Source organism: Haliotis rubra, unplaced genomic scaffold (genome assembly GCF_003918875.1).
Source record: "Haliotis rubra isolate DU_JTF1 unplaced genomic scaffold, ASM391887v1 Scf1, whole genome shotgun sequence".
NCBI lineage: Eukaryota > Metazoa > Mollusca > Gastropoda > Lepetellida > Haliotidae > Haliotis > Haliotis rubra.
The window spans coordinates 11,027,651-11,040,622 of record NW_025764891.1 but is presented as its reverse complement, the minus strand read 5'-3'; the positions used below and the strand labels follow the sequence as shown (position 1 = coordinate 11,040,622).

General features: G+C 44.4%; 1 protein-coding gene across 1 annotated transcript in view; it reads right to left on the bottom strand.

Moving 5' to 3' along the window:
- LOC124274919 (phospholipid-transporting ATPase VD-like) overlaps nucleotides 1-12,972 on the bottom strand; it is a 102,296-nt gene that overhangs the window by 39,967 nt on the left and 49,357 nt on the right. Inside the window, exons 19-23 of the mRNA XM_046710640.1 lie at nucleotides 10,468-10,571; nucleotides 9,735-9,815; nucleotides 9,297-9,521; nucleotides 4,441-4,495; nucleotides 655-857 (exon numbers count right to left, since the gene is read on the bottom strand). Of these exons, the coding sequence (XP_046566596.1) occupies nucleotides 655-857; nucleotides 4,441-4,495; nucleotides 9,297-9,521; nucleotides 9,735-9,815; nucleotides 10,468-10,571 (668 nt within the window). The remainder of the gene's footprint in view (nucleotides 1-654; nucleotides 858-4,440; nucleotides 4,496-9,296; nucleotides 9,522-9,734; nucleotides 9,816-10,467; nucleotides 10,572-12,972) is intronic.

Below are 12,972 nucleotides of genomic sequence, written 5' to 3'. Positions count from 1 at the left end.
TGATGACATATTCATTTGAATGTAAGGAGGTAATGTACAGTCCCAAGTAACATTCCACACCATCTGTATGTTATCAGGAAGATCAGACCCCCCAATCCGATGAGTCGCCTGTTATGACATGCTAATAGCATTGGCATGGCAATATTGATTCTAATCAGAAATCCTTATTGTTGTTGCTGAAGCAGACATTTAATTCATGCTCCAGGGAAGGCAAGAGACTGTTCATCCATGATCAGACAAATATGATAACTTTCCTCAAGTGTTTCCCCTTTAAGAATGACCTTCCCAAAACACAAAGAAGTTTGTTTACTATGAATAATCAAATTATACAATTGTACCTTGATCATGAAAACACTGTCTCTATTTCTATGATGATCCTTAAACACAGTGTTCATTTCACAATCTTCCCCTGTTATGCTGTCTGTTTATCCACTTCCTGTTTCTCCCTAAGGCACCTTTCATTATTTTGTTAAAATGTTCACACGTATCCTGTCTGTTTATCCACTTCCTGTTTCTCTCTAAGGGACAATTCATTATTTGGTCAAAATGTCCACAAGTATGCTGTCTGTTTATCAACTTCTTGTTTTTCCCTAAGGCACCTTTCATTATTTTGTTAAAATGTTCACAAGTAACATATTTATCAGTTTCCCTTACCAAACTCTTGTAGAACATGAAGGCTCCAAATTTACTCAGTCGGTTATAGCACCAATGACCATGGACAAGAAGCAGCCTCTCGAGATACTTGAACCTTGCAATGGCAAAGTCAGAGGACATGACAGCCTGCATGCCCTCCTGGCCTGAGATTCCGATACCAATATCAGCTGTCTGGATCATGCTGACATCGTTAGCTCCGTCACCTGCACAGACAAGAGGAGTAATGAATCTTGGGCTCCATTACAAAGGACAAGAGAAAAATGGCTAATGGATAAAACATGAGAGTGCCCATGAAACATGTAATTTTTTTATTAAAATTGATATTTTACACTTATCCTGACTCATGCTTAATTGCTTGTCTCCTTCTTCTTGCGAATGATAGAGGAACACTTGAATCCCTTTTTGAAGAGCCTTCAAAAAAGCGGACGTAAAATCACTCACCCGAGGTTGCCTCCCTTTACTGTTTTGGCACCAAAATCAGTCACAGTATCGCCCATGCTTGTTATGTCACTCTCTCCATTTATGAGCCCGACACCTGGATTTATAGGAAAATCCAGAGTGCCATGAGGGGAGGTTGGGAGGGCTGACCTCATGAGTCAGGATAAGTAGAAAATATCAATTTTAATAAAAAATTACATATTTTTCCTTATCCTGATTCATGCTTAATTGCTTGTAGAATCCGACGGAACCGGTGGTGGGTCAAGCCACTCTGGATTCATAGCTTGCTGATTTACGTCCTGCATACCCCCACGAGGAAACTTCTTAAGGCACTGTGCTGATCCTTTCTTCCAGCTTCCTCTGATGAGTCTGGGGGGACCACAACTTGTCAGATTTCTCTGGAACTGTCTTCTCCTGACATTATGTGTGGATTTATGCAACTCCATGCCTTGATGCTCGCATCAAGTGGAGAAGTGACCCTTCTTCATGTACGAGTAGGTCCTTACAAGTATAGGGTCTGTCACTCATGCTGGTCAGTCCTAGACGTGCGCATGGACTCTAAAGCTGTAGCTCTTCAGAGCGTTGGCTTTTACAAGTCACGTGATAAAAGGGTGAGATTCATCTCAGCGACTTTGAGGAACCGTCAGTTGTTGTGTCTTGGTGAACCGCTCACTCCAACTGCAGGAAGACAGCAATCCTTGTCTTCTCAAGAGCGTCAAGCCCGCTGATGTGGGTGCCAGATGGTCGGACATAACTGATGATCTTTTTTTTGGGTCAGCAATGCAGAGTAAATCATCCTATCCTCTTCAGAGGACTAGTTCCTGAACTTCGCGATGATGGTTTCATTGATGGCTCTTGATCGGGCTAGACCAAAGAAGGTACGTCTGGTAGTTGTGTCTAGTTGTGCCAGCTTCTTATCCTCTATTTTATGTCCTTGATCGGGAGTCGTTGATGATTTTGTAGTTCTCATCTATCTCTGGGGCCTTCATGAAGGGATCCATGTGGTGAAGTGAGAACTTCTTGCCGTTGAATGGCGGGACGCTTTGGCTCTGGAACTTGCCTTCCTGAAGGCTGTGCTGAGGTTCTCTGGTACATCTGAGACAGGATCGATGGATGGAAGGGTGAGTGTATCAAAGTCGTCGTTCCACATCATATACGTGAATGCTTCATTATCCTCATTAGAAGGTGATGCAAGTTCCAATCCATTAGCCATCCAAGATTTGATATCTGTATCAGAGAATATGATTCTGCCATCATCTTCAGATCAAGAGGCCTCTTAATCTGAAGATCGTTGCCGTTGTGCCTCCTTCCTACATGGAGATCTGCGTGGAGATCTTCGTGGAGATGTGCTTGAAGACCTTCCTGAAGACCTACGCGCAGGTGACCGGTTCGGTTAAGGATCCTCCCGGGAGTCTTGAGACGTATCTCTGTGCCTTCGTGAAGGTGTAGATTATCTTCTATGGGATGCAGGGTACCTGCGCGCAGGCTCCTGATGACTGTCCATATCTGAGGTCGAGGATGATCTGCTTCTGCGATGCTCTGGTGAACATCTGGTTCTGCTCCTGCGCGAAGGCTCCTCTGGAACATCTACTGGAGACTCATCGTTGTCAGGGCTGGCAGGTTCTCGGGAAGTTGCCGTGGACAATCGTCGAGTGCGTGACCCTTCACGTAGGTTCCCTCCTTCACGCAGGCTACCATCTTCAACAGGATGCGATCTGCAGGCTGCTTGTCCTTCATGCAGGCTCGTCATAGATGGGGCCTTCGCCGCAACCTTCTCCTGCACGAACCTCCATTCCATCAGGTCCAACATCTGCTGAGTAAACTGCTGCATGAAGCTACCCGGGTTGAAATTCTGCGACGACGGCTGCTGCTGCTGCAAAGATGACGGCGCATCTGAGAGTGCTGAGGCTTCATCCAAGGACCGCTGTGCTTGTGAAGAACTGCCGTCTCTGGTATCTGATGTCTGCATTGATAGAACGTCTGACTGCGCTGAGATGACTGCTGACGTCACTGTAGAAGAAGATCTCGTCTTCTTCTTAACTGCTATTTCAGGAATGAGAAGACGATGCCCTGGTCTTCTTAGACTTCGACGAGGCTGCTTCTGATGTTGACGACCTCTTCCTGGAGCCGGAGCTTCCATCTGCCACAGCAACATGCTCCGTAATAGCAACCGGTAAATCACTGGAATGGTGAATCCTTCCTAAATGCCGTATACAGCTAATTTAGTGGTAAAGGCCTAAAAATAAGAGGATATAGTGCCGTATAGGGGACCCAGGCGCTCTCACAACCGTCCTCTAGGGCGAAGAAGGAGAGAGTGACAAGCATGGGCGATCATGTGACTGATTTTGGCGTCAAAAACAGTAAAGGGAGGCAACCTTGGGTGAGTGATTTTACGTCCACTTTTTTGAAGGGAGCTTCAAAAAGGGATTCAAGTGTTCCACTATCATTCGCAAGAAGGAGACAAGCAATTAAGCATGAGTCAGGATAAGGAAAAATACAACTTTTACTAATGATGACAATAATGAATGCTGTGCTCATTAGTGAGTGAGTATGGTTGTATGCTGCTTTTAGCAATATTCCAACAATATCATGGCGGGGGACACCAGAGTGAGTGAGTGAATGAGTATTGTTTTACACCGCTTTTAGCAATATCATGGCGGGGGACACCATAAAAGGGCTTTACACATTGTACCCATGTACGGAATCAAACCCGTGCCTTCAGTGTGACCAGCAGACGCTGTAACCACAAAGCTACCCCACCACTCTTAAAGTCAGTGAGGATGGTTCTGTGCTGCTTTTGATTCCAGCAATATCATGGCAGGGGACACCAGAAATTGGCTTCACACATTTGTACCCATGTCTGGAATCGAACCCTGGTCTTCGGTGTGAAGAGCAGACACAGTAACCATTAGGCTACCCCACAGCCCCGTTGTGGTTATTGAGAATATCATAAAATTTGAGTATAGGATTTGATGACTACTTAATGCTGCAGCTGGACGAAGGGAGATAACTGGACTGGGACTGTAATGATCCAGTATTCTGCATGTAATATTAGTGAACTGGTTCCAGTTGATACATGTATCAATCTACATAAAATACCTAGATGAGTTTAAAAAGGAATAACATCAATCAAAGTGGAGATAACAAATATTTAGCACCTAATATCAATTATTTCAAAAATATAGTTTACAAGGCGGCAAATGGTGACAATGAACACATATTAACAGATTTGAAACCTTTTTGTCAAAAAAAGGTAAGCTGCAAGTCTGTGGGACTAGGAGTTATTGTTAGAATGTCACAAAAGATACCCTTGTCTTAACAAAATCCTAAGAATTCTGCAGAACATACCAATGGCTAATGTGAGCTTCTTCAACTCTTCCTTCACAAGTTTGACGACATGTCCCTGAAAACAACAAAGACCGGAATCAGATGTTGCAGTTGTTGGGGATGGTTGTTGGGAACAGTTACGGAGGACGATTGTCTAGAACAGTTGTTGGGGATGGTTGTTTGAAACAGTTACTGAGGACGATTGTCGGGAATAGTTGTCGGGGATGATTGTTAGAAACAGTTACTGAGGACGATTGTCGGGAACAGTTGTTGGGGTTGACTGTTGGGAACAGTTCCTGAGGACAATTGTCGGGAACAGTTGTTGGGAACAGTTACTGAGGACGGTTCTCGGGAACAGTTGTTGGAGATGGTTGTTGGGAACAGTTACTGAGGACGATTGTCTAGGACAGTTGTTGGGGTTGATTGTTGGGAACAGTTACTGTGGACGATTGTCGGGAACAGTTGTTGGGAACAGTTACTGAGGACGATTGTTGGGAACAGTTGTTGGGGATGATTGTTGGGAACAGTTACTGAGGACGATTGTCGGGAACAGTTGTTGGGGATGATTGTTGGAAACAGTTACTGAGGACGATTGTCCAAAACAGTTGTTGGGGATGATTGTTGGGAACAGTTACTGAGGACAATTGTCGGGAACAGTTGTTGGGGATGATTGTTGGGAACAATTACTGAGGATGATTGTCGGGAACAGTTGTTGGAGTTGGCCGTTGGGAACAGTTACTGAGGACAATTGTCGGGAACAGTTGTTGGGAACAGTTACTGACGACGACTCTTGGGAACAGTTGTTGGGGATGGTTGTTGGGAACAGTTACTGAGGACGATTGTCTAGGACAGTTGTTGGGGTTGATTGTTGGGAACTCTTATTGAGGATGATTGTCGGGAACAGTTGTTGGGAACAGTTACTGAGGACGATTGTCAGGAACAGTTGTTGGGGATGGTTGTTGGGAACAGTTACTGAGGACGATTGTCTAGAACAGTTGTTGGGGTTGATTGTTGGGAACAGTTACTGAGGACAATTGTCGGGAACAGTTGTTGGGGATGGTTGTTGGAAACAGTTACAGAGGACAATTGTCGGGAACAGTTGTTGGGGTTGATTGTTGGGAACAATTACTGAGGACGATTGTTGGGAAGAGTTGTTGGGGATGATTGTTGGAAACAGTTACTGAGGACAATTGTTGGGAACAGTTGTTGGGGATGATTGTTGGAAACAGTTACTGAGGACATATTGTCGGGAACAGTTGTTGGGGTTGATTGTTGGGAACAGTTACTGAGGACGATTGTCGGGAACAGTTGTTGGGAACAGTTACTGAACACGATTGTCAGGAACAGTTGTTGGGGTTGATTGTTGGGAACAGTTACTGAGGACGATTGTCTAGAACAATTGTTGGGTTAGGCAGTTGGGAACAGTTACTGAGGACGATTGTCTAGAACAGTTGTTGGGTATGGTTGTTGGGAACAGTTACTGAGGACGATTGTCTAGAACAGTTGTTGGGGATGGTTGTTGGGAACAGTTACTGAGGACGATTGTTGGGAACAGTTGTTGGGGTTGATTGTTGGGAACAGTTAATGAGGACGATTATTGGGAACAGTTGTTTGGGATGTTTGTTGGGAACAGTTGTTGGGGATGGTTACTGGGAACAGTTGGAGAAAGGATGATTGCTGGGATCGGGAACAGTTGTTGGGGTTGATTGTTGGGAAGAGTTACTGAGGACGATTGTCGGGAACAGTTGTTGGGAACAGTTACTGAGGACGATTGTTGGGAACAGTTGTTTGGGATGATTGTTGGGAACAGTTACTGAGAACGATTGTTGGGAACAGTTGTTGGGGATGATTGTTGGGAACAGTTACTGAGGACGATTGTCGGGAACAGTTGTTGGGGATGATTGTTGGAAACAGTTACTGAGGACGATTGTCCAAAACAGTTGTTGGGGATGATTGTTGGGAACAGTTACTGAGGACAATTGTCAGGAACAGTTGTTAGGGATGATTGTTGGGAACAATTACTGAGGATGATTGTCAGGAACAGTTGTTGGAGTTGGCCGTTAGGGGAACAGTTACTGAGGACCATTGTCAGGAACAGTTGTTAGGAACAGTTACTGACGACGACTCTCAGGAACAGTTGTTGGGGATGGTTGTTAGGAACAGTTACTGAGGACGATTGTCTAGGACAGTTGTTAGGGGTTGATTGTTGGGAACTCTTATTGAGGATGATTGTCAGGAACAGTTGTTAGGAACAGTTACTGAGGACGATTGTCAGGAACAGTTGTTGGGGATGGTTGTTAGGAACAGTTACTGAGGACGATTGTCTAGAACAGTTGTTAGGGGGTTGATTGTTGGGAACAGTTACTGAGGACAATTGTCGGGAACAGTTGTTGGGGATGGTTGTTGGAAACAGTTACAGAGGACAATTGTCAGGAACAGTTGTTAGGGGTTGATTATTTAGGAACAGTTACTGAGGACGATTGTTAGGAAGAGTTGTTAGGGGGATGATTGTTGGAAACAGTTACTGAGGACATATTGTCCAGGAAACAGATGTTGGGGGAACAGTTGTCAGGGTTGATTATTTAGGAACAGTTACTGAGGACGATTGTCAGGAACAGTTGTTAGGAACAGTTACTGAACACGATTGTCAGGAACAGTTGTTAGGGTTGATTGTTGGGAACAGTTACTGAGGACGATTGTCGGGAACAGTTGTTAGAACAGTTACTGACGACGACTCTCAGGAACAGTTGTTGGGAACAGTTACTGAGGCGACGATGGAACAGTTGTTGGGGATGATTGTTAGGAACAGTTACTGAGGACGATTGTCTAGGACAGTTCTTGGGGTTGATTGTTGGGAACTCAGTTATTGAGGATGATTGTCGGGAACAGTTGTTGGGAACAGTTACTGAGGACGATTGTCGGGAACAGTTGTTAGGGATAGTTGTTGGGAACAGTTACTGAGGACGATTGTCTAGAACAGTTGTTAGGTTGATGATTGTTGGGAACAGTTACTGAGGACAATTGTCAGGAACAGTTGTTGGGGATAGTTGTTTGGAAACAGTTACAGAGAACAATTGTCAGGAACAGTTGTTAACAGTTGATTGTTGGGAACAGTTACTGAGGACAATTGTTGGGGAACAGTTGTTGATTGTTGGGAACAGATGATTGTTGGAAACAGTTGTTGAGGACAGTTATATTGTCGGGAACAGTTGTTAGGGTTGATTGTTGGGAACAGTTTGAGGACGACTGGGACGATTGTTGGGAACAGTTACTGAGGACGATTGTCAGGAACAGTTGTTGGGAACAGTTACTGAACACGATTGTCAGGAACAGTTGTTGGGGTTGATTGTTGGGAACAGTTACTGAGGACGATTGTCTAGAACAATTGTTGGGGTAGGCAGTTGGGAACAGTTACTGAGGACGATTGTCTAGAACAGTTGTTGGGGATGGTTGTTGGGAACAGTTACTGAGGACGATTGTTGGGAACAGTTGTTGGGGTTGATTGTTGGGAACAGTTAATGAGGACGATTATTGGGAACAGTTGTTTGGGATGTTTGTTGGGAACAGTTGTTGGGGATGGTTGTTGGGAACAGTTACTGAGGATGATTGTCGGGAACAGTTGTTGGGGTTGATTGTTGGGAACAGTTACTGAGGACGATGGGTGGAGAACAGTTGTTGGGGACGGTTGCTGAGGATGATTGTCGGGAACAGTTGTTGGGGTTGATTGTTGGGAAGAGTTACTGAGGACGATTGGTGGAGAACAGTTGTTTGGGATGGTTGCTGCGGACGATTGTCGGGAACAGTTGTTGGGGATGATTGTTGGGAACAGTAACTGAGGACGATTGTCGGGAACATTTGTTGGGGTTGATTGTTTGGAAGATCTACTGAGGACGATTGTTGGGAACAGTTGTTGGGGATGGTTGTTGGGAAGAGTTACTGAGGACGATTGTCAGGAACAGTTGTTTGGGTTGGCTGTTGGGGACAGTTGTCAGGAACAGTTGTTGAGGATGATTGTTGGGAACAGTTACTGAGGACATATTGTCGGGAACAGTTGTTGGGATGATTTTTGGGAACAGTTACTGAGGACGATTGGTGGAGAACAGTTGTTGGGGACGGTTGCTGGGGACGATTGTCAGGAACAGTTGTTGGGGATGATTGTTGGGAACAGTAACTGAGGACGATTGGTGGAGAACAGTTGTTGGGGATGGCTGTTGGGGACGGTTGCTGGGGACGATTGTCGGGAACATTTGTTGGGGTTGATTGTTTGGAAGATCTACTGAGGACGATTGTCGGGAACAGTTGTTGGGGATGGTTGTTGGGAAGAGTTACTGAGGACGATTGTCAGGAACAGTTGTTTGGGTTGGCTGTTGGGGACGGTTGTCAGGAACAGTTGTTGGGGATGATTGTTGGGAACAGTTACTGAGGACATATTGTCGGGAACAGTTGTTGGGGATGATTGTTGGGAACAGGTTGTTGGGGACGGTTGCTGGGGACGATTGTTGGGAACAGTTGTTGGGGATGGTTGTTGGGAACAGTTACTGAGGACGATTGGTGGAGAACAGTTGTTGGGGTTGGCTGTTGGGGACGGTTGCTGGGGACGATTGTCGGGAACAGTTGTTGGGGATGATTGTTGGGAACAGTTACTGAGGACATATTGTCGGGAACAGTTGTTGGGGATGATTGTTGGGAACAGTTACTGAGGACGATTATCGGGAACAGTTCTTGGGGTTGGCTGTTGGGGACGGTTGCTGGGGACCTATTCTAGCCTTGAATCCTCACATATAACCTCTTTGTTTGAAGTTTGGCACATGCACAAAATCATTTAGTCCCTGCTTCAGATAGAGGAGACAACTGGAATAGGTAATCAATATTTCAACCTTTTGTATAGGCGTTGCTCGGCAACAGACAACAGAGTTGCACTTCTTGGTGAGATTCAGAAAAGCCTTCTTGGAAGAGTTGTCATGTAAGGCAAAGGCAAGCGTCTTTCCGTCGATGATTAGAGCATACTCCTTCTCCTTGGCAGGTAGGCCGTCTCGGGATGGTGACGGCCGGTTCAGGTTGATCTGTTCAGTGTGATGGACGATCAAGTCTTTTGCTTCCTCCTACAGCACAGAAACATGACACTTCTTGAGATGAAAGGGAGGAAAAATGTGACAGAGGGGGACTGCTGAATAAGCTTGAAGGACACTCAAGGCCCTGTTAGCAATAAGTCGATTGTAACTCCAAATCTTCTATGTTGGGACATTTCGTGACATTCACCTCAAATATAGGATATATATCCTGTCGCAGCTAAGGGACACTACACAGCATCTTACCTGTGTGTTGCTATTGAGGGTGACTAGTTCCTGATTCAGGCGGAACAATGTGCTGGCAAAGGCAATCTCAATAACTGTCTCCTGTTAAAATGAAAATGATTACAATGCATTTCTTCAATGAGAAAAACATTTACATTTCTGATTCTTCCTGGAGAACAATATGGAATAACTGTGTTTAGGATACAGTCAGTCACAATCCGCATAAGCTTGAGTGAAGGTTTGGGGTTTTAGTGGGGTAAATTGATTTCTGAAGGCCCTTAGAGGGAACTCATTTTTTTATAAAAAAATTTGTTTTAAGTTATCCAACAAAATATTCATTTCCTGCACACCATCAAACAATCTGCGGAACAAATAACTTATGTTTAATATAGTGTACGTGTAACAATCCATTTTATTGTTTCCCAATATTCTTATCATTCCTGTTAATTAACCTGGATTAAATACCTGATTAATTTTCCAATTCGACAAATCCACTTTAATATTTTCAAGTTCAAACTACAGCTGAAGTAAACATTTTACACCAAAAGTAAACAGTATTTCTATAGCAGGTGAAACAATACAAGAATGGTATACAATGTCTTATGTGTTTATACAATGCTATGATATCTTAAGGAATTAATTTCTCTGAGGACAGCATTATTTTCATGTTTAAAGGCTACAGTAGATTCCGCTACAATTCGTAATCCAACATCTAATACTCGAACTGCTTCCTAGACCGAGGAAACAGACAAACCTGTTTGTCTCCTGTCAACACCCAAATGTTGATCCCTGCCTTCCGTAGTTTTGCTATCGTCTCCGGCACACCATCCTGAAGTCGGTCCTCAATACCAGTAGCACCTGGACCAATAAAAATGTAATTTTCTGAATAAAATTGATATTTTATACTTATCCTGACTCATGCTCTTTTGCTTGTCTTCTTCTTCTTGCGAACATAGAGGAACACTTGTATCTGCCTATTGAAGCTCCCTTCAATTGAAACATGCGTAAAATCACTAATCACTACTCACCAAGAGTTGCCCCTCTTTGCTCCCCCACTGGCGGGAAAGACGGCGCCACCAGTTGCCACATGCTTCACTCTCTCCTTATAACGAGCCCGACACTTGAATTTGAAGGGAAATCCAAAGTGTCATGTGGGGAGGATGGGAGGGCTTACTTCATGTGAGTCAGGATAAGTATAAAATATCAATTTTATTCAGAATTTTTTCCTTATCCTGACTCATGCTCTTTTGCTTGTAGAATCCGACGGTATCGGAGGTGGGAAAAAGATACTTTGGATTTCTATTAGTGACTTTACGTATAATAACCCCTTATGGGAACTTCATAATGGCACTGTAATTAAATAAATTGCTGCTGCTATCATACATAAGTTCTATCAGATGCCATAGATGGGGTATTTATGATATTATAATAATATAGAAATATGGCGACTCCAAAGTGGAGAGCAACCCAAGTTGTACAAGTAAAACGAGTTCTGGGCTTAAGACTAACATAGCCTTAAGTTATATATATAAACTAGTAAAAACTCCGTAGAGTTGTAAGCCGATAATTACATAAGTAATATAGTGAGACTATATCTCACCGTCTACGAGGAACTGTCAACTGCTGTGCGAGGACCAAGGGACCGAAATGGTGAATGCCTGAGACGTCCTCGGTGGCGATATCTCTCAGGTAGTGGTTAGCAAACACCATGTCCGATCTCCAAAAACAGCCCTCCATGACGGTATTCAACGAGCAATTTCCATGTAGAGCGAGTGTTGATGCTAGTGCTCTGATTTCATGAGGATTAGATGCTCTTGGAGGGTCGAGTCCTGCAGCCTTGTAGGCTCGTAGTATGACAGTTTGGATCCATATAGGTAGCGTAGTGCGAGAGACTTCGGTCTGTGTCGCTGTCGATAGAGGGATGAATAAGCGCTTGAACTTTCGACGCCTAGTTTTGGATCTTTGTAGGTAAACTTTGAGAGCTCTGACTGGGCATAGTGATAAGTCCAACGTATCATGGGGTCTAAGAACGGAGGAGAGTGCAGGGACGTGGAATTGTCTGTCCGGTTGACCTGGCCGCTGATTCTTGGCGATGAAATCCCATCGCAGTCCCATATGCACGTAGTTGTGGTTGTCGTCAAACCGTGTCCTCTCGTAGTCTAGAGCGTGTATTTCTGACATTCTGGCAGCCGTTGCTAAGGAGAGCAGAAACAAAGTTTTCTGTGTCAGGAATTCATACGATGTTGATTCCAAAGGTTCATAAGCCTCACTTGTGAGGCGTTGAAGTACGACATTTAGATCCCACGCAGGAGCAAGAAATCTCTGTTTCTGATCCTCCAATCGGAAAGAGCATAGCAACGTGAGTAACTCTGGTGTCTTTGGCACCCGTTCTCATAGTTATCACTGAACTTAGTGCTGCGAGGTACGTTGACGGTGTAGAGAATTTTAGACGTTTGGTTTGTCGTAGGTGACAGATAGTCCGCCACTTGAGGATGTGTAGCATTTCTCACTGTAAAACCCTTTTTAGCAGCGTATGTCTGAAAACTGTGCCACTTGTCATCATATAAGTTGCGAGTGGAATTGCGTAAAGCAAGCATGACTGCTTTCGCCGCTCTGGCTGAGTAACCTCTCTTGTTTAAGCACGCTTTAATACAGTCCATACGTGAAGTTGGAATGCTCCTGGGTTGACTTGCGCTTGTTTTGTGTGAGGATGTACGAGTAGTTCGAACTCCTTTGTAGTTGTAGCCTTGGTTGTCCGATTTCTTGTATTAGAATTGGAAACCATGTTCTCGCTGGCCAGTAAGGCGCGACCAAAATCAGTTGGAGGCTCAGAGTTTGTCTGATTTTCTGTAATACTCGTGGTATGAACGCTGGCGGCAGAAATGCATACGCGTTGAGGCCTTCCCAAGATATGCTTAAGTGCGTCCGTTGCCCACGCTTGTGGGTCTGGGACTGGTGAGACGAATGTTGTTAGCTGATTGTTGAAGCGAGTGGCGAATAGGTCTATTAATGGAGCTCCTATTTCCATGATAATCTGAGTGAAGATTTCTGGGTGGAGTTTCCATTCTGTTGGTGATGGTAGCTTTGGCCGAGAGCGTGCGTCTGCTAGTACATTCTTGGCTCCGGGAATGTGGCATGCTCTCACATGTATGTTTAGATCGTCGATCATGTCGAACAGTTGAAAGCATAGGGTTAGTAGGTTCAATGATCTTGTTGAGCCTTGCTTGTTTACGTAGAACGCCACTGTTGAGTTGTCAGT